Raw genomic sequence first — 22172 nt, 5'->3', positions numbered from 1 at the left:
CTGCCTTTGTCCTTCATGGCAGTTCCACAAGGTGCTAGAAGCATTCCTCAGAGACTTTGGTCCATGTTGATGTGAGAGAATCGCACAGGTGCTGCAGATTTGTTGGCTATGCATTCATGATGTGAATATCCCATCACAGCACAACACAAAGGTGCTCTGGTGGATTGAGATCTGGTGACTGTGGAGGCTATTAGAGTGTAATGACATGTTTACCACTTTGAGATGATTTGAGCTTTATGATATGGTGCCTTATCGTAATGGAGCAGCCATCTGAAGATGTCTGCACTGAAGGCATAAAGAGATAAACAGGATCAATAGGCATCAGTGGGCTGTGGCATTTAAATGATCACCAGTTGGTACTAAAGGGCCCAAAGTGTGTCATATCCACCACACTATTACACCACTAGAGGCAAAATTGACCCATAGTTTCATCTTGTTTATACCAAATTCAGTGGCTAGATTTTGGGTGCTACTTTATAGAATCTGTCCATGATTGATAAGATGACTGCTTACCATTTTAGGCTGGTAAACTGGTGAAAAAATCCACCAAGATGAGAGCCAGTGAGGAACTGCTAGAGGCTGAAGCAGTTGCATGCTGCTCTTCCTGGCGTTTCAGGTGCAGACTGTGCAGGCTGCTACCTGAGACATCTTTCTCGACATCTTTCTTGAGTGTGTCTCACCAGAAATAGTCTGAGAAAACACATTCTACTTACCCCAGGGTGACTGGCAAAGTAGCAGTGAGCCCCCAGTGGATAACAGTGGAAAAGGCTGTGGTAGGAACATAGCGATGGGGTGTCAGTCAGGGTCGTCTGACAGGGCACGCTGGATGGTCTCCTCCAAATCCTAGGTTAGAGCTCCAACAGTACAGGATGCCGGCAGGATTTGTCCAGCTGATCCAGCTGACTGCATTTTCTGAGAACTGGCATGAGAGAGCATCTGGCTTGATATATATTGAACCTGGGCGATAGGAGATTTTAAAGAAGAAAAAACAGAGACCAGCAAGCCTGCTGAGGTGAACGGCTCCTTCAATTTGTAAAAGGCCGCTTCGGAATCTGGGGACCAAACTACCTGACTGTAGTTCCAGATGCAGGAGCAGAAATTGGTGAATCCAAGGAAGCATTGTAGCTTTTTTTGTGAAGTCAGCATGAGCCATTCTGTGACTGCGTGTCTGTCTTCATCTGCCCCCCTGCTAAGATATAGAGCGAAAATGTGATGGATGGTGAGTGAAACTTGCACTTTTCATCTTTGACACAGAGTCAATTCTCCAGAAGCTGCGGTAATACAATGTAGTTGTGAACTTGGTGCTCCTGCAAGGTCTTAGAAAAAAATCACAATGTTGTCAAGATATACGACGACTTAACAAATGATTTACCAGTGCCTGAAATACCGCAAGAGCATCTGTAAGTCCAAAAGGCATGACCAGGTACTCAAAGTGTCAGAGAGGTGTATTAAAAACTGTTTTTCATTCATCACCCTCTTGGATGAGGACCAAATGTTCCATGGAGGGGTTCAAAAGTGGAGCTAATTAGAGTGGATATTTATTTTTTACTGTGATGTCATTGATCCCGCAAAAGTCTACATGGTCTGAGAGTCTTATTGTTTATCACCACAAAGAAAAGAACAGCTCCTACTGGGGAAGAGGATGGGAAGAAGAGGACAGGTGGACGATTCCTGCAGCCAACGATTTCTAGCCGTATTTCTCCATCCTGCTCCAACCATGACAGGTTGTATAAGCAGCTGGAGAGAGCAGGTCACCAGGAAGAAGGTTGATGGTGTAGTCATGGCCTACAGGAGGTATTCAGCAAAGACAAAGTGTCATCTTTGTCCCCTATGACAGCACCATCGACCTTCTTCCTGGTGACCTGCTCTCTTCAGCTGCTTATACAACCTGTCATGGTTGGAGCAGGATGGAGAAATACAGCTAGGAATTGTTGGCTCCAGGAATCATCTGCCCGTCCTCTTCCACCTGTCCTCTAGGAGCTGGTTATTTCTTTCTGATGATAAAAGATAAGACTCTCAGACCATGTAGACCAGGGGTGCCCAATCCCAGTCCTCGAGAGCTACTATCCTGCAGCTTTTAGATGCATCCCTACTCCAACACAGCTGAATCAAATGGTTTGATTACCTCTTCAGCATGCCATCATGTTTGGCAAAGGCCTGATAACAAGCCATTCATTTGATTCGGGTGTGTGGGAACAAGGATGCATCTAAAAGCTGCAGGACGGTAGCTCTCGAGGACCGGGATTGGGCACCCCTGATGTAGACTCATGGCAATGGGAAAATCCCTGTAGGTCAGCAGTTTCTGAAATACCTGTCATATGATTGACTCATTAGGTACCAGTCGAACAGTTGCACCTAACAAAATGACTGGTGAGTGTTTGAGTGCTTTGATTAAGTATTGATTTAATAATTTGGGGGAAGAAATTAGAAAAGTCTTAACACAACACTTGCGATTACATGAAAATTTAGGGCGATATCTCTACAGCACATAAGACACAACTTAATTAGGAGAAAGAGAAGCAAGCGTGTAACACATCACTTCCTTTTAAAGCGGTGGTGGTGAGCGTGATACTGTAGCATAGACTATCATACGTTTCCACACATATACCTGATAGACACCATGTAGGTCGCAAATCAGACTTATCAATGTAACATCAGGGCAGAGAAGCTATTATTTACATATACGTATACATGACTGGCACAAATGTGTTGCCTTATGTTTAAATGACTGTTAGTTACAACAGTTTACCAAAGTAGTTGGAATTGAACAATTTGTTTTGTTTATTGTAATAATGCGACGATATCACAATGTACATGGAAACAGCATCAACCTTTGTAGGCCTGTGCGCTCGTCTGCTGTCATAACACCCCCAGTTTTTACTGGGGAAATATTGTCTGTATTTGAACCTGTTTTGGCTGGGGTGTCTTGCTGTATAATGTTGCAATCCCTTTAAAGCTTTAGTCTGATTTTCACCTACTTGTGAGGGGAAATGTCTGATCCTGGTTCCTTTATGTTCAACAGCTAGTCCCAGGCTTTGTCTTTCTGCCTCTGTGCTGACAGTTGAGTTCTTTTATAAGCTTCTCGTTTGCTGCGGTTGTAGTCGGTCATCTTCTTGCTTTGGGTCTGAAAGCAAAATTAATGTGAAAGCAAACAGTGCTCTCCAGAACTGAGAGGCTTTTAAGTTAACAGTTCTTCGAGCAACTGTGTTTGCTGTACATGCAACGATTTGATGGATTTAACATTTAAAAATTAGCTGGATTTGTGAGAAAACACAAATCCGAGCATCTTCACCATTGAGTGATGTTACGTGAATAAGCTCTTGAAATTGAGCTTCTGAGTGTTGTAAAAGGCATCGCAGAGATATAGTATAACATTAGACATATTTTTCTTCTGCGTACCCGAGAAAATGGCCTGTTTATCTCACTTCTTGACCTCGTGCACAGCAAGTTTTTACAGATTCATTTCATACCGCACGCATGAAAAGAGCTGGGCTTCTTTTTCAAAGTATTACACATTAGTTGTTAAACAGCCCATAAAATTAGGTAATGTTTCAGGAGAGAGATGCAAGTCATTATTTTTTCATAGGTTTAATCAGAGAACACAAAATAGCTGCTATTGTGAGAGCAATTTCAGTGAAATTCATGACTACATCTGTTCACCTCTTTCCTTATCTGCACTTTCTTATCTATTCTGGTAAAATGTTCTGGAAACATCGTCTGTCACGGGTTCAAGAGCCCTCAATTCTATTAGAGCGAACACATTTGATTGATGGACTCCATCATTTTAATGACATCAAAGCCCAAGAGAGAGACCAAGAGAAAACATGTTTATGAGGAGCATAATGCCAACTAAACACCACTGAAGACATTATTGGAAGATGAAAGCACATCTCTTTTCATCTGTGGTGATGTGCTTGTTTTTTGTTTGTTTTTTTGTCCCAGAGGGCCATGCAGGGTTATCGCTATCAAATGCTAATGATGTGTTGCCTTCTGGGGGGGATCACTCATTAATCTGTGTGCGAGCCACTGTTTCCCTTCATTATTACTCTAAGCCAGCAGTCATGCACAGGAGGAGGAGCGAGGATGATTTGGCCTTTAAACCTCTACCCCTCGCGTCTTGTCATCTTGCGTTAACATGAAGCTCTTTTCAGGGTGATGTTTCTTATCAATCATTCTCCAGTGTGAGATTTTCTTAATGGCGATCCTTTCAGTTGATTGGCTGACAGACTGCTGTGTCGATGTTTGGCTTTGCCTCATAACTTAATACGCTCATCCTCAGTTGATGAGTTTATTTGGATGTTGAATAGATAATTCATTCACGGTAAAGAGCGAAATTAACATAAAAAACAGCCTAAATAAATGTGTGTGTGTGTGTGTGTTGCCGTGTAAATGTCTTTCAACACGGCCTTCAGATGCAAAGAAAGCCAATTAGAGCGACAGAGACTAAATACATACAGATGACTGTGATAGGATCAGTGCGTGACAGAATGGTTAGCTGTGTGGATTTCTGTGTAATTGCTCAGACTGATATGTGATTTATGAAGAATTTGTGAGCACAGCTGTGAACAAGGTGGAGAACATACAGCATTTGTGAGTATATTATTTTTTGGCCATAGGCAGAGCAGCATGTTGCCTTCTTTTTATTTTATGAAAACAGTTTAGGGGAAGTTGGGAGAAACTAGCAGTATGCAAATAAACCCTTTTTACTTTAAATGCAACTTAAGACTCAGTGTTGACATTTTGTTATTAAGTACTTTGATATACACTACTGTTTCCGGTGAGTTCACCAGGACTATTCTCAAATACCTCTATGAAAAATTTCCAGAATTTTCAAAGCTATCATGCATTATACTGTAGATACATTACAGAATGCTATACTGTGTAACACTGACATCTGCAGGATGATAGGAGTATAAAAGAACTGCGGCACTGTGCCCTGTGGCCTTTCAGTTTTTCACTTCCCACTTTAATTTTTTAAAAATACACATGTATTTGCATTTTCATATTTGATTTGCATTGTCCACAAGGTGAAAAGAGTAATCTAATTACAGAGAATAAATAATCTATATAATTGATTTCCAAGACACTGCTGGTATTAACCAGTATGAACTGAAATTAAACTACTATCAACACATTCATGCTTGCAATCATTAAAAAAAACAACAGCAAGAAAATCTAAAACACTGATACACTGTCGCTGATGCTGACATAGCACCTGCCATATCTGATATTAGTATGCATGGGACAGAATTCATGGATCATATGAGAGATTAAAAATGTTGAAACGTCTTTGGGTCTTCTGCGAGGTTAAAGATTAATTTGTATTTATAAGGAAAAAGTCCAGTGGTCAGGCATATTAAAAACATTTCAACTGGCTTTACAGGCTATTTTAAAACATATTCAGTTTTATATTACAAATGTCAACATAAAATCACCTGCCATATTTTTTTTAAACAGACATGGCAGACATTTTTAGATATAATGCATGTTTATTCTCATGTGCTCTTATTGAATAAGATTAATAATAATGTTTTATATATTTTAAGAATACTTGAAGTTGTTTTGGTTTTTATTTACCATCACTATTATGTTAAATGACAATTTCCCTCTCCCTCAAAATTCAGAGGCGCTCAATCAGCAATAACAACAAAAAGTAAATTTCAAACGGATGTATTTCAGGAGGAAAAATGTGAAGACAACTACTAACTTGGTATGCGAGACTGTTCTAGCTTTGTGGCATTTTAGGAATGCTGACGCACACTTCCTGTTTCCTGTCCATTCAGGAAATGGCAGAGTTTCACCCCTTGGCTAACACAGCCATTCCAGTCTCTTATCACTAACTGTCTGTGCTCCCCCTGGGAAGGCTCAGTTGAAGACTGCTGTAATTTAGTAGTTAGCTGCTTTTAAAGGCTTCCTATGGGTTGCCGTTCAAAATGGGGGGTATGTTCGGGTCAGTCACCCCTTTCATCATTTTAACATGATCGAAACTAGAGTTAGTAACTCAGTCTACACATTGCTGCCATTTGTTTTCACGAGGGAGGTGATGTACTTTAAAGTTCTTTTTATTTTTGTTTCATCCAGAGTGTTAGCTTTACTTTCACACTTAAGATGTCAAACATCTTTTTTAAAAAACAAAACACAAACGCTGCTATTTTCTCTAATGATCGGTGAACTGAGACACATCCTCGTTGTCTCAAACACCAAACTGTAAAAAGTGATAGTCACCACTAACTAAAGCCCTACATGAGAAATGCTTTTACAGCATTGTAATTTCAAATTTTTGATTTAAATACAAGAACTACAAGTTCTTATTTACAAAAGACATAAATGCAAGAATAACGTCTCTTTGCTAAGCACTTAAAAAAATCTGCTGAATTACTTATTTTTTTTAGAAAAATAAAAAAAAGTGCAAAGTATTGTGCATGTAATCTCAGGGTTCTAGTTTCTGTACCATGCAAATGTTTAATCTGCAACTTTACCTGTGCTGACTTCTCTGGGTCCAGATGTTGCTTTACAACATGAGTGAACTGTATTTGTATATCCATCGTCCTAATACGCATCATACATCAGTTCTAAGAATGCAACCTTATGCTCCATCGAGAAAAGGCGCTGACATGAAGCCGCGTTGCATATCTGACTGATATCCGCTACAGACAGAAGAAGCCATGAATATCTTTAACATTCACTTAGAAGGCAGGTGTGAAAAACGTATCCATCACTCTATTTAAAAGAAAAAGTATCATCAAAAAGCTATGTGGTCCTTTATCCATTCAAGTCATGGTTTTTTAAGAGATTTCATTGTCCACAACGAGAAACATTCTCTTTTTCTGTCATCACGGCTGCATCTCATATTGTCCTTCCGTGGCAATAAAAAAGTCGTTGAGAGTGTTCTGAAGATATTCAAAAGTCGGTCGGTCGTCAGGCTTCTGCTTCCAGCACACCATCATGATATCATACAGTTCCTCTGGACAGCCGTCTGGACATGGCATCCTGTATGACCTGTCTAGACTCCTGATCACCTCTGGGTTCGTCATACCTGATGAAGAGAGAAAAAAAGCATGCACTTTGACAGATACTTTGTAACTTTTTTTTTTCATAAGATAGCAAAGCAATATTTGAGCTGTTTTCTGTGAATATGAAGTTATTTCAAATAACCCATACCTGGGTATGGTATTCTTCCGTAGGTGACTATTTCTGTCAGGAGGATCCCAAAGGACCAGACATCCGATTTGATGCTGAACGTCCCAAAGTTGATGGCCTCTGGAGCCGTCCATTTAATGGGAAACTTAGCACCTGATTATTAGACAAAAGTAAAAGGAAAAAAATGGAAGGAAGTTGTGTTACTTGTTGTTCACTGTGAAGGATATGTAGGTGTGTTCGCATTTGTGTAAATGTTTATTTTCCTTTTAATGTGGGATGATTAATGGGCAGGAAATACTCTGAAATAATGAGAAAGCTTTCCATTAGAGAATTTACAGATCATTCTGTCGCTCTGATAAATCTGTGGGTTCTATTTTCTTGTTTTTTTTACAAGATTTTCAATCACTGTGACAGATTTATACGTTTTTAATTCACAGAGTTAGACAAAATGTAAATACAATTCCAAATATATATTGATATTAGAATATACACTTGTATACACCTGATTGAAAATTATGGGCATTGTACTCACACTTTTATAACATACTTTAAAAACACAATATGCTGTTTTAAAAATAATTGAAGCAATCACTCTTTACTAATTTTGGTAGGGGAGGAGGGTGAGTTTCTGCTAACAGAGGAAATGACCTTCAGCTCAAAAAAGGATTTCGGCAGCTGCGCTTACATGTGAAGTGGTGATTGAATGCTATATGTGCTATATGTGCCTTTTTCAATTAAAGTTAAGCTCAGATGATTAAATGAAATCACATTTTTTCTATTTTACACATTCGCCCTCACACGCGCACACACCAAGCAGTATATCGCTCCCGACGAGCATCAACAAGAGTGCTTTGAAACAATTTCAAAAATCTTCCTTATAATGAACGACGCATCGTGCTGCGTGCACTCCTGTGTGTACCACCGCAGTCATAGTCACAAACCCCGTAACTCAGTTCAAACATGGTTTTACTGCTTTGCTTTTTTTGAAACAAAAGTAAATATAACAAAATCTCAGCAACTATAAGCTACGGAAACCTGCCCACCAAAAATCAGCACATACCAACCAACTCATTGCAATAGAGCATGCATGCTGCTGCAAATCCAGAACTTGCCCGACACAATGAAACGAACGCTACAGTATTAATGCACAAGTGCAGGCTAGGAGAAGGACGCAATAGAAATAAGTAATATGAAATTACCAATTTTAAGTGATGGTTCCTTAATCTGTGAAACAAATCAAGTTATTAAAAAAAAATAAATCAGTATCTTAAACAAAAAAGGTCAAAATTTCTGTGTAGACATTTTTTTTTAAAGTTTCCACTACTTAATATGATTTAATTATCTGTTAATTATTGAGCACTTTGGTTTAAAGTTAAGAATTGAATTCTATATTCTGCTGTATATTAACTAAAGGCCCTCTTGAGACATTTATCAGACACTATTGATTGTCATCCTTAATGTTGAAAACTACAGAAAAATACATTATATAAAAACAACCTATATTACTAATAGAAGAAGGAAAACTTGGGTCATAAATTTCTAAAGGAGATGGAAATGTGTCTTCAGACAAGACGTCAGCGTTTCTTTGTGACGCGAGTGTTTCTAAAATCCTGTTTGTGGCACCGGAGGCGCGTTTACGTCAAAACTACTGCACCTTCTTGAGCCGTGTATTCTGACTCGATGATTCTGGCCAGGCCAAAGTCTGCTATCTTGCAATGCAGCGTCTCGCTGACCAGTATGTTAGCTGCACGCAGATCACGGTGGATGTAGTTCTTCTTCTCAATGTACGCCATGCCTTCAGCTATCTGGTATATCCAAAGAAATAGCAGATTTGTTAGATCAAATGTCAATTCAAGAAATGTTGGTTTTCCATCGTAAAAACACACAAGACAACAGCACATCAGTTTGATAGGAATCTGAATGTCTTATAAAAGCCGAGCACATGCAATGAGGCCTCTACAGCGAGCTGTATGTGTTAATACTTATGTTCACATTGTAAAAAAAAATGACAGTAGAGTGGGTTTAACAGGATGTGCCAACTCTCAGGAAGTCAAAAGTTTTTTGGAGGGCCAAAAGAGTTCTGGGGGAGCTCACTGTGGATGGAAAAATAGCATGATTTCCTGTCCGGATGTTAATAATTGACGTAGGGTGAGGCTTTCAAATCAGACAAGCAAAAGCACCACCACAGAAACCACATAGCATCTGCTGACAGTTTCCGTGTGTGTGATGCCAAAGCGCATAGTATATGGTACTTTCAAAATGTTACTGTAGAGCAGCAAGAATGTAAAAATAGACATTGAGGTCAGCCAGATGGCTAGTGTATTTGTTTTTTAACAAAGCATACACTCATCTTTTAATTAAAGATTAGAGTCACGCTGACTATCACAGTCAGAAGCAGCAGAAGAGACACAAATGAAAGAATTATGGAAACACTCAGAGCAAAAAGAAATGTTTTGGCATTTACAAGATTACAGTATCAGTGACTGTTATCGCTGAAAATGTCATGCACACACGATAGTTAACTGAAATCATGTAACTGAATTTCTTTATTAGAAGTTTCCTACCTGTGCTGACATGTCGATCAGCTTATTTAGCTTTAGCTTTTTCCCTTCGTCTGTTTTTAGAAAGTCTAGAAGACATCCTGCAAATAAAAAAAGAGAAGCACATATTATCTGAAACTACTGTGGTTTAATTGAAACTTCTACCTACATATCTCCTAACAGAAAAGCTCTGTAATGTTCCAGTTGTTGTTGGGGGCTTTTGGATTGGTGCACATTTTGAAAAATGAGGATACGGCAGAGTGTTTAATTGTCTAGCCGTTAGCCATAATAAGAGCCGTCTGTTCAGTCTAAAGTGAGTCAGTACAACAAGCACCAGTCTAATCAAAACCCAAACCAAAGATTTTAATATTCATTTCCTGGTGAAGTCAGTAGGTGTGATATTTAAATTAGCTTGCCTTTACTACAGAATCTCATTTAGCACACCAATACACCGAACATTAAGGCCTTAAGCAATAGCCATATAATCAAACAGTTGCAAAAGACGAATATTAAAAGAGTCACAAATATTGTTGTTAATGTGTTTAGATAATACATTATATTCCTCAACTTTGGGATGAATATAAAAAAGAAAAAGTGTAACATATATCTCATGTCATCTTATGTTATCTTAATGTCCACGTGTATATATTTTTATATATATTTTGGCGTAACAACTCTGCGATCGGCCCTGGCGCAGATGTTTTTTTACGCCCCCACCTTGTTGTTACCGTAGCGGCTATGACTGTGAACTTCTCTATAACATTTGCCAAAAAATGGTTGCATAGTTGACGTCAACAGGTTCGCACACATTTCCGCAAATGATAAAAGCAAAGTCAGGAAGAACAAGTAATATGTTTCAAAGCATGTTTCCCACCAGTGATACGCTTCAGAAAAGGAACCAACTTTTAATCAGTTGCAATTGGGTAAAATTCAGTTCATAAGTTAAATGCTTTCTGCATGAGTAAAGTTAGGCCTTGGGTGACAAACATCTGTAACTTGTGCTATGGTTTATTTTATCAGCGATATCAACTGGGCGCCTCCCACCTTCCAGGCGCTGTGGCCCTGTGGTACACCACCAGCTGCATCGTTAGAAGGTTTGCATTTTTGCTAAATTTTGTATGTTATCAACACTCTTTTTGGTTTAGTACTAATTGGGAAATGTCAGGTATTACTGTTTTATTGAATGATACAAGTTAGTTGCCAGTTTATCAGTACTGGAATTTGTAATGACGACTGAAAATTTAAAATGTAAAGAAGAGAGGGGAGAAAACACCCTTCAGCAGAGAGCACTCTGCAACTTCCCTGTTGACAAAAAACAACAATAAGCTGATCCAATCAGAGTGAAGAGTGTAAATGATTAAATAAATAACAAGTGTTACGCAAATCTGTTTGTATTTCGTGTCTCTGGAAGAAAAACAATATTGGCTGATATGTTGGAATATCAGATTTACAAATCACCAAATGTTGGTGTTTGTATCAATCTTAAAAATCTTATATTTGGTTGGCCTATAGAATTAAGACTAACCAAAAAATCGCTCTTTGCCCACAGTTTCGAACTGCTTCCAAAAAGATATTTTTGTTTATTGGAAACACTTGTGTTGTTCGGACAATCAAGACAGCCCTTAATGCCACTGCGACTATGTTCTTTAATATTTTCAAGTAAATTGTTTTAAAAAAACAATCATGAAAATCAGTACCAGATTACTTCTGTTTTAATTTATTGGTGAAAGGCCAATTTGTACTACATTATATATATATATATTGTAGTTAATATTTAATTATTAGCAACTCTTAAAACTCTTCTTTGTTTCACTTACCATTGATCATAAATTCGGTGACAATAAGAATGGGCTCCTTAGTGACAACAGCATGAAGTCGTACCAGTCGGTCATGCCTCAACTGCTTCATCAGGTTGGCCTCCTGAAGGAAGGCCTCAGGCGCCATTGTCCCCTCCTTTAAGGTCTTAATAGCAACCTTCTGGGTGTTCTTGTAGTAACCTGCCAAATAATTCAAACAGAATGCTTTATTGACTTTGCCGTCTTGGTTTATTAGGTGTCTTCAAACAGTTTGATCGGTGGCTTTCCCTTACCCATCCACACTTCCCCAAACTGTCCGGCCCCCAATTTCTTCACCATTTTCACTGTCTCTCGAGGAATCTCCCATTCATCATGGGCCCATGGCTGCTGAGGGGCCATAGGCTTACAGGGAGCATACAGTCGCTGACATAACCCATCTGCCGTGTCTGCACCCAAATACGATACATTCAGATATAACAAACAAAAATCTTTTCCATCTTTCTTTGCACAAGTGATAAATATAGTTACAGAAACTATACATCTCATCTTTCATTAGATAATTCTAAAAGCATGTTTGTTCGTGCATTTCTTTTTCATAAGTTGATCTTTGAGACAACCTTTCTCAAGATCTGGCCTGCTTATCTTGTGGTTTAGTCGCAGGAGTGGAAAGACTATCACTCCTCTCACTCAGGAAATGCACAACACATCACAAGGGTCGAACTTCCCCCTTTAATTCAAAGTCACTGCAGATGTTTTAGAATTCAAAGCAGCAAGCTTAATATGAGTCCAATTAATGCAAGATGCAGGTTTTACAATTATAAATGCTGAATTGGAAACATGGAAACAGAAAATCCTGTGCATAGATATGGTTTCTTAAATTATACATCTCTGAAAATACAAACTTTTTGAGGGTGGAGATGTTGTATTTGTAGTTGTTACTTACGGGTATAGTATTGAACCAATTCCTGTAGGGTCGGGAACGTGTTGGAAGGGGAGATGTAGTAGCCACCTTTGTCCAAACAACGGATTTTGTAATGTTTTACTACATCTCCTCTTTCTCCTTCATAATCTTTGACTGACAGCGAGAATGACCCTGAGAGGGGAAAAAAGGACATTTGGGTTTATTGACCACAATGAAAATAAATAGAGGTAGCTGCTAAAAATGTGAGTTGTGGCATGATCTCGGAAAGATACTGATGGTGGTCACCTTTACAGGTCTCACTCTCTCGAATTAGAAAGGATCCTGGTTTATTTCCGGGTGCTAAAAGTAGCCTCTCGGTTTCTCTTCTGCCCAAATCCTTGAAAAACCATCTGCAAGAGAGAGCACCACAAAACCACAGAAGTCACTCTTCCTGAATGTAATAATACAAAAACCCCGTATAACACCATTAATCAATCAATAGATGTGTGCTACATTTCATTTCATAATATTTCAAGCTTACTTTTCCACTTCCAGCGTATCTGCTCTGGCTACATAATTCGATGGTATCAAGCCTTCTTGTCCAGTCGTCAGCAGTCGGGCCAGCCACCATTCTCCGGTTCTGTACACCAGACAAACATGCCGAATTCATTTTATTTCTCTGTGCGCTTTCTTTATTGTCACTTTCACTACTGTGGGAACCATAGAACGAGACTTACTCTTGCAATACTTTAAGTTTGTCTCCCTTTCTGAAAGGCAGATCACTGTCGTTGGTCGCTTTGAAGTCGTGTTGTGCAATAAATATAGTGTCATCTAAAGGAAAGAAGAGCACAGAGTTTCTTTAAAAGTGTATTTTTAATCTAATTTTTACCTGACGTGATCCTGTGTTCTAACATGCGCAATTTGTGGCGATATTGTTTTCATTCTCCGAGCAACCGCTGTGTTATTTTACATCTGTGACATTAACATTACTTTCATGTGTTTGCAATCTCATCTATTCCCCAGAAGAGAACAGAGGAAATTCAACCAAGATTTTGATCACAAAACTGTAGCTCTTATTACTGCCACTAATGTCTCTTAACGCAGCAGCAGTTGGGTCCGTGAATGCAGGCCTGTCACTTTCCACTATGATGGTTGATATATGCAAGGAAGTTTGTGATTACCATTATTTGTATAGGCGTTTCCACTTCGTCCCTTGAAAGAATTGGGAGGAAAAAAAGAAGACTTTGATTATGTCCAGTGTGTCAAGTAAACCTTTTGAGGTAATTAGAGTAAAATTAGTTTCACATCCGAGTAAATCTTTTTAGTGTTTTACTTACTATATGGTTTGATGACGGGGAGGCGTGTGATTTGTGTTTTCCTTTGCGGAATCCTTCTTCTTTTTCTTGTTTCTCGCCACTGCAAGTGCAGCCCATCCTGCGTGTTTGGTGGAAACCTCTTTTAGCTACGTTACATGACGCTAACATTTACTAAAATCACATATCTAATTACAGAATGCACTGTTTAGTGTAGTATCAGTAAACAATGATCCAATAAGTTTCTGGAAAGAGACTCACATAGCTACAATGTGCTTATTACTTTGCTGTTACCTGATCAAACAGATGAGCTTTACTGCTGCTGTTTTTAGTCTCCACTCCTCCCACTGCAGGGCCTGCTCTTTGACTTCATGCCCGGTGCTGGAAAATGACATCTAATGACTCAAAATTGCTAAAATCTATTTAGTGAGCGTCTCTTTAGGTGTATCGCTTGGTAACAGGTGACCCAAGAAAAATAATAAAATTGAAACAAGAAAACAAAAAAACTAAAACTGGCTCTCAAAAGAGGAAGTGAAAATGTGTTTACAGCTCTTTACCATTGCATTAGCATGTACAGTTTACGGTGGGGCTTCATTGTCATGTTCCAGTTAAAAATAGAGGAAAAGAAAACGGCTAAAAATAGCTAAAAACACACTGGTGTAGAAATGTCACCAAACTAAGTGATGGTGTTAAACAAGAACTGTTGTTTATCTGAAGCAAGTTGTATGAGGTGTTAATGTTAAAAGTTAAAAGTGTTTTTTAGATCACAAAGTCAAATATAGTTGATGTAATGTGTATTACAGAAGCTAAAGATAATGACTGCACATGCAAATACACAACACTGATAAAATAATGATGTAGCAGATTTGGACTGTGTGTGTTTTATACTGTAAGCGTAAGTACCGTATTATGAATATCGATGGTTTAATTACGTCTTAAAATGGAAAATTACACCTAAAACAGCAAGAGCAGTGCTTTAATATTCAGTGGTTTGTAATAACAAAATGTCATGTGAAGAAATGCATGACTTTAGGGAGGCTTTACACAAACCGTTGACTTATGGATTTCACCCGAAAGAAAGTGATAATTGGAATGAAAATTAATAATAATAATTAGTCTTGATACTTTTGCCAATTTTCTATCGCACATATTTTATCATCCACGTTATGCGTTATGTTTTGTTTAATTTGTGATGTGTTTTACCAACATTGTACAACATTATTTAAATAAAATAATACTTACACTATTATGTTCACCACTACCTCACAATATCTAGAAATTCTCAGTCCCTGTCACTGCTCTATAACGTCATATTTTCATTCAGCAGATAAATACCTTTAGCTTGTCTTTGGCTCGTGTCTTCAGAAGTACTCCAGATGCAAAATGTCTTCAATTTCCTCATTGAAAACTGAGTGCTTGTCAGTGTGTCACTCTCACTCACTCATTTTGGTTTGGAAAGTTTCTCTCTCTCTTTTGCTCTGCTCTAATTTCTCTCTCTCTCTTGCTCTCGCTCTCTCTCTCTCTCTAACAGTGAAGACCAGGACCTCCCCTTGGGGGTTACATTCAGTTTACTGGAAACAGACAGCAGTTTGCTTTTTTATCTGCTCTCTTATATTTCTCCCTTGATTCTCAGGCAGATGATCTACCTACAGAGTGCAAAAATAATCTTCTGATTAAACTTCACTTGCAGTAGTTACTCCGCCCCAGTCCTGCAATTAGTCAGTGAGCACAACTGATAACTGTATTTCATCTATTAAAACTCACAAATGTATGGTCCTCAAAGTTATTGGTCAAGAAGGACTTTAGGTTAGTTATCAGTAGAGCTCGTTGTACTTCAGAATGTGTAGATGCGGTCAATGATTTGCAAAATTTGTGCCTGTGATCTTTTTTTAAAAAATGCAAATGACCTTTGGTATCAAATCAACAATGCGATGGAAAAAAGAAACGTCTGCACTGTTTTGTATTGTGTGTCTGGGTGATTGGTGTTAAATGTAGGTGTGGTGGAGTGTTGTCTGCTCAAGTGTATAAGATGCAAGATAAAGAAACAGGGCATGGTTTCCATGACACACATTTCAGTTCCTCTGCTGGCCTCTGCTACTCATATCTTTACCTTTCAGTGTCAAGAAACATGTTTACAGTAATACTGTAAAACAATACACAATTCGAGCCACAAGAGGGAGTGTTTAGCTACTAGTGGGATGTGCAACCACCCTGGTAATATACCCCTTTTATAAATTTTATGCAAGTTTTAATGTCAATAATTGATTGCTATTGTGTTAATTAATATTTTTATTGCAGTAACAATAGCAACAAATGAGGGCCTTGCAGCTCTTCTTTTGCCTATATTGCCTGATGACCACAGAAAACAGTAAAGTGTGAATGTGTATATCCAAAAAATGCACCCAGTTTCAGTCTGTTTCCATGTAATAACAGAGCAAGATTTCACAATTCCCATTTACTGATTTACTGATACTTTTTCATTATAAAGGCTGTATGCAATAAGTTCTATTACACAGGAAACCCCAAAATAGTTAAATATAGTCATATGAAAATGTTATGCCAGCACTCTGTGCAGTACTGTAAAAAGCAAACAACACTCATACGGCTTCCATAGCAATAAAGAAGGTAAAGGTAACCCAAGAGCCACATCTGAGACTCTAAATGCCTCATTCAGTGCAGCATGTTTACAAAACAACTGAATAAGTATGGCCGGTTTGAAAAGGTCACAAAGGGGAAACGCTCTTCTCTCTAAAATGAGCATTTTAGGCTTGCAAAGATGGATCTGAATAAACCTAGACTACTTAAATACTGTCTTTTCAACCAACACGACCAGCATGAAGATGTTTGGCCATGATGCTTTTGCCAAACAAACCAAAACCAAACACAGCATGTTATCACAAACGCCTCATACCACTGTCTAGTATGGCGGTTGGGTACCTTGCAGGTATCGACTCCACCATGAACTCACCGTTAAACCAAAGTATTTTAGAGTCAAATGTGAGGTCATCTGTCCAACAGCTAAAGTTTGGCTGAAACTGGATCTTGTACAATAATAGCTGGACAATGCACAGCAGCAAACCTACAAGAGTATGTCTGAAAAAATCAAGATGTTTTAGTGACCCAGTCAAAGTCCAGACCTCAAATGCTGTAACAGGATATTAAGAGAGCTGTGCATACACAAATACCTTAATTTCAATTTCAATTTCAATTTTATTTCTATAGCACATTTAAAAGTCACAGGTACAACAAAGTGCTTCACAGACGAGCCATACTTGCAGGTTTACAGCAAAAGAAAACAATCAACAACAAAAAATACAGTTATAGGATGGTACTATTGCAACAAGCATGAACCGGGAAGAAATTAAGCTAAGTAGTTTGAAAGGCAAGCTTAAACAAATGGGTTTTTAACCGTGATTTGAAAGATTGAATAGTTTCCGACGCACGGACATCAACCGGCAGGCTGTTCCACAGTTTTGGTGCAGCAAAAGCAAAGGCACGATCCCCCTTCGTCTTTAGTCGAGACATTGGTTGCATTAGGAGCCCCTGATTAGAGGATCTGAGTGCCCTTGTAGGGATATATAAATTAAGAAGGTCAATCAAATAACTGGGTGCCAAGTTATTTAAGATTTTAAAAGTGTATAGAAGAATTTTAAAAACAATACGGTACTTGACAGGAAGCCAATGGAGGTTAGCTAGAATAGGAGTGATATGATCCTGTCTTCTAGTGCCGCTTAAAAGGCGTGCTGCGGCATTCTGGACTAATTGTAGGCGTTGGATGAGGGAGAGTTGGAGGCCTAAGTAAAGAGAATTACAATAGTCCAGTCTAGAGGTTATGAAAGCATGAATGAGCCTTTCAAGGTCCTTGTGTCGTAGGTAAGGCATTGCCTTCGAAATTTGGCGTAGTTGGTAGAAGCTGGTTTTTACCACTGCAGCCACTTGCTTATCTAATTTGAGGGAACTGTCCAGCACTACTCCCAGATTTCTGACAGTAGACGATAGATGACTGGCATAAGAACCTAAGGTCCCTTAAGAAGCTAGTGTTAACTAGTGTTTTTCATATAAATATTGCAATGTATGAAATGAGTGTTATGACAATGTTCTTTTTCACACGACTGTGTGTTGCTTATAATGACTTCTCAATGCAATACCACCAAATACTTAATAAAGATACACTTTAGGTTAGTGAGTCGAGCATCGATAGGACATCTTTCTGCTGGTAAATAAAATGGTTACTGGGCAAAAATGTGGCCATAATTTAATCTTATGTTAGTTAGCTTACTTTTAATGGTTCTGATACTATTGTTGTTTATAGCACTAGTCAAAAGGAGACTTAGGTTTGGCAGTATATATTTTCTTTGGTTTTGTTTTAATGTTGCCTGCAAATAGAAGGGCATACAAGGAATTAATAGGCAGTTCTGAAATACATATAATGTCTGTTTATTTATTGCTTCCCGATGTTCCCCAGTGTTGACACTAGAGGGTGTAACCAGACTTATTCTAATCCCAGATTGTCCTTACAGTAGGTCAGTTCAAAGTTGGGGAATCATTTGTGACTAATTCTTGGCGTTTCTATGTATATATGACCTTTACAATGACATCACCTATAGAAGCATAGTGTTGAACCGTTGTGGATTCCTCTGTGTGTTGTATGTGGTGCAGGTGTGCAGATGTGAAATCGAATGCAAACGTGACTTATCTGGGGCAAAAATTTAGCAAGATGGTGTGCGGTCAGTCTATCAAAGTACAACAATGCTTTGGTTTTTCACACCATACAAAACAGTTAACCAGGTCTTTCCTTTTTTCACCACACAATGCACTGCCAAGGGAATTCACCCCTCTTCTTCAGAGTGAGACAATAAACACAAAACAATATGTCCTTGAGTTATCTAGCAGTAATTATGACCCTTTCATGTCTCCCGTGCATGCTAAATTGCTATTAAATATTGAGAATAAATCAAAGAACCGTATAAGGAAGATATCAGTCACAGTATACTGTAACCTATAAGTGCACCGAACAATAAATCTTGCAACACCGGAAGTGTTTGTTTCCTATGGGGGGGTTTATACAACACACAACGTGGGGATATTACTCTCTGGGCAACACTTCACAGGTTTTTGTTTGGACCACCTGTGCTGTGTGTGGGGATTGTGCTATGCTGTAGTTCACTGAAGGAACAACCTTGCTTCACTGTACACACATGTACACACATTTACACAAAGCAACACACACACACAGGCTGCAGGTGCATGGTGAGTGTTATTGAGTGCGTCCTGGTTACTAACTGCCGTTTCTCTTTATACTCTTTTCTTCTAGTTTTCCATCAGCCCTTGTTTTCTTCCCAGGGCTTGGCGGATGCTCGTGTACAGCTCTGTTGGGGTCCCCAGACATTGCATCCTGCCTGCAGAAGGGTCATAAGTGGCCCCACAGGATAACCTGAACAACAGTGGGAAAGAAAGGGAGCGTGGGTCTCCTTTAGTAAATGCACTTCTGACCACCTCTGTGCCAAAAGTATACATGCTGCCAATAGATACTTTCAACTCCCATTATTAATGTGAGTGTGCACTGCGTGTGACTGCAAATGTGCGTGTTTTATAATTGTGTGTTAGTGGGGGTGGGGGTGTTTTCAGAAAAGCTCTACAGTGATTTCTGTGCAGCAAGCTAGTGTTGTTTCAAATCTTACCATAGGTTTTATTTATTTAGATACACAGACAGACACACATCCACTCACACGTGTACTTTTTGTCCATTTTTGATTGTGGTCCCCACAAGATGAGTAATACCTAGATCACGCACATTCACACGCACGCACTTTCCTCAATTTTGATCCCCCTCCGCATCAGAAGTGGCCCCTCTTTGACTTCCTCTCAGTGTGGGAACCTTTTTTATCCTCTGTCACACATAGACTGAGAGAAGGTCTTTCTGTTACATTTGCCATAAAAAGACAAAGTGATTGTCAATAAAGAAGGAACAATTGAGCTCCCCCGATGTATTGAAAACCTTTTGCTGTACCTCCAGGATGTTCATGAGTTTTAGTTGAGCTTCAGTTTTCCTTGTACTATTTTCCCATATTATGCTCTTTGTACTGCAGACATAACACACCACTGGTTCAGCTGTATTATAGCTTCATTTGTCAAATTCACTGTAATAGCACTTTTAATCAGACAGTATACTGTATATAAGATAGCAGCTATAATTTGCTGAATTCAGCATGTTTATCTAGCAGTTATTTCTTCCTTTGCATATTTAAGGTGAAAATAATGCATGACTATAAGATTCTAAGTTACCAGTAGCTGCACTGCCCTTAATTAAAGGCTGCTTATGAAACTTTCAAAAAACACATGCAGTAGGATTTTGCATTAATGTACTTGGGAGCAAATCTGTGCAGCTGTTCCAGGGGCAAGTTGCTCTGAGGTAAACATAGCTGCGGGAAAACCCCTTATTATTGTGCTCCGGATGACGTTCCTCACTCTTCCAGTGTTTACTGTGGAAATTATCCTGTGCCAGCGGGCAGGTGCTTCCTCAAAAGGTCTTTGCTTTTCCAGAAGATTTGAGGATTCAGTTCATCTCAGCAAATCAAACACTCCTGCAACATTCTTGCCAGACAGTAACAAATATTTTTATTCGATAGGATTAGAATTAAATGCTGATGACATTTCGAATTGAAAACAGATTCTGCTTTCAGTGAAACTCATTTTGAAAAACAGTTGATCACATTTCCTCCTCTGTAAACAAACTGGGACTGCCCTTATCGCAGACAGCTTCCATCTGTAATCTGGAGCATGTTTAAACACATAACTATGATTTAAATGAGCTCGTTTATATAAGACTATGCTTTGCTACATATTTTAAGAAAGAGTTATTTAGTGGGCACATTGACATATAATGTAAAAGATCTCTATTCTCATCCCTGCTTACTAAATGGACAAAAAATACCTGTTGGTTGCTGGACTAGACTAATTTTTTTGACTGGTGTGGTGACATCGCACGCTTCTTACGGTTGGCATTATTTCTGCTGTTTGGTACAGCCAAAAGGCCCAAACAACACAAATGAATTGTTGAAACACAGTAAGTCAAATAAGCTCAGGTGAAGCCTAGCAAATAGCTAGCTACTTAGTCAGCACAACTGGCCACACCTCTAATAACAGAAACTTTAAGCCTTAACAGAACTTGAATGCGTGACGTATAATAAAAACCTCCATGTTCTCTGATACACACCCACGTTGGAACAGTGTCTCGTACCAGGTTAAACGTTTTTTAATTTCAGCTATAATGCTACAGTCATGCTAGGGAAAATGACAGCTAGAGACCACAGCACAACAAAACATTTTTCTTGATGTATTCAGTGAGTGTGCGATCTTTGAAAAGGTTTGAAAAGGGGACCTTGCAGACAATTGTCGCCTTCAAAGCATCTCCGGTGCATGAAGATTGCGAAAAAGTCAGTAAGACTGAAACAGTCTGCCCAGAGCAGCTCGGAGAGCGAATTTGTTACATTACTCCTTAGATTACTTTCATGTTATTCTGTAACATGACTTTAAATGAACTATCACATAATTATCAATTAAGAACAATAAAGCTTAAGCTAACATGCGGTCACAAATCCCTATGCTAATGAGGGCACGCACAATCTTTCTTTGAGGGTTTTTAAGTTTTAACTAGTGCTGTCAGCGTTGATCTCGTTAAAATGACGTTAACGCCCATAACCGTATTAACCCCGCAAATCTCCGTTAGCGAGTTAGCGCGGATTGCCCTGTGCGTGGGGCTACACGGCGTCAACGTGCTACCGCGGTTAGCGCGTTAACGTCATTTTAACGAGATTAACGCTGACAGCACTAATTTTAACATAGAGTCGACAACACAAAGCAAAGCTGAAAACTACCCCCAAAGACACATCAAGTTGATCGCCACAGTGATTTTACAGTAGTAACATGTACAGTTAAAAATTGAGGCTGCAAGCCTGACTGCTCATCAACACCTTTATTAGCTGTTGAAGTTGAGGCTCTGGTTGCTGGGCTGGGGTCAGCATACACTGAGCTTCTAACCTAACTTCACTCTAGGTTCCTTGCTAGCTTTGCGTTAGCATGCTGTCTGTCCTTGATGCAGTTTAACATCATACTCTTGTCCTTTCTTGTCCTTTTATTGAATAGAAATAAAAACATTAGGCCCCTAAGCAATTGTTCTCATCTCCACACATGAATTGAAATTTTCTGATTGTTAAACAAGCCCGCAAGAAGAGAATGCACGTTTGATGTTTGTTTTTCTTTCTATCCCCATAAACTGAAGAACCTTTGCAACCCGAGTAGTTACATCATTTTAACTGTACACACATTATTGAAAAATAAAAATGTGATTATAGTTGCACTTCATACCCAACAGTATGGGGTGCTGTTTGCAAATTGAAACATGCTGAAATTAACAGCAACATTTTTCCACAATTTAGCTGAAAACATTGGAAGATCTGTTTTGTTGGCCATCCAAAGGTTC

The 22172-nt window shown here is 38.9% G+C and overlaps 2 protein-coding genes across 3 annotated transcripts in view; one reads left to right on the top strand and one right to left on the bottom strand.

Moving 5' to 3' along the window:
* LOC113037539 (low density lipoprotein receptor adapter protein 1) overlaps positions 1–20536 on the top strand; it is a 107166-nt gene extending 86630 nt beyond the window's left edge. Inside the window, exon 9 of the mRNA XM_080289400.1 lies at positions 19005–20536. Coding sequence (XP_080145526.1) covers positions 19005–19128 — 124 coding nt within the window. The 3' untranslated portion in view covers positions 19129–20536. The remainder of the gene's footprint in view (positions 1–19004) is intronic.
* Positions 4945–15161, bottom strand: blk (BLK proto-oncogene, Src family tyrosine kinase). Of its 2 annotated transcripts, XM_026142956.2 has the most exons (14): positions 15026–15161; positions 13985–14071; positions 13715–13811; positions 13559–13589; positions 13115–13208; positions 12919–13017; positions 12684–12787; positions 12420–12569; positions 11770–11922; positions 11498–11677; positions 9705–9781; positions 8795–8945; positions 7162–7293; positions 4945–7036 (listed from the first exon to the last, which is right to left on the bottom strand). In XM_026142956.2, the coding sequence occupies exons 3-14, from the start codon at positions 13808–13810 to the stop codon at positions 6834–6836; spliced, it is 1470 nt and encodes a 489-aa protein (XP_025998741.2). In that variant the 5' UTR covers position 13811; positions 13985–14071; positions 15026–15161; the 3' UTR covers positions 4945–6833. The 2 variants fall into 2 exon arrangements, with proteins under 2 accessions (XP_025998741.2, XP_025998739.2); XM_026142954.2 differs by lacking the exon at positions 15026–15161 and having other exon boundaries at positions 13985–14542.
* Positions 20537–22172: the final 1636 nt, after the last annotated feature.

Source organism: Astatotilapia calliptera, chromosome 15 (assembly GCF_964374335.1).
Source record: "Astatotilapia calliptera chromosome 15, fAstCal68.1, whole genome shotgun sequence".
NCBI classification, from domain to species: domain Eukaryota; kingdom Metazoa; phylum Chordata; class Actinopteri; order Cichliformes; family Cichlidae; genus Astatotilapia; species Astatotilapia calliptera.
Note: the sequence above shows the minus strand (reverse complement) of the source record. Positions and strands in the feature narration are given on the sequence as shown.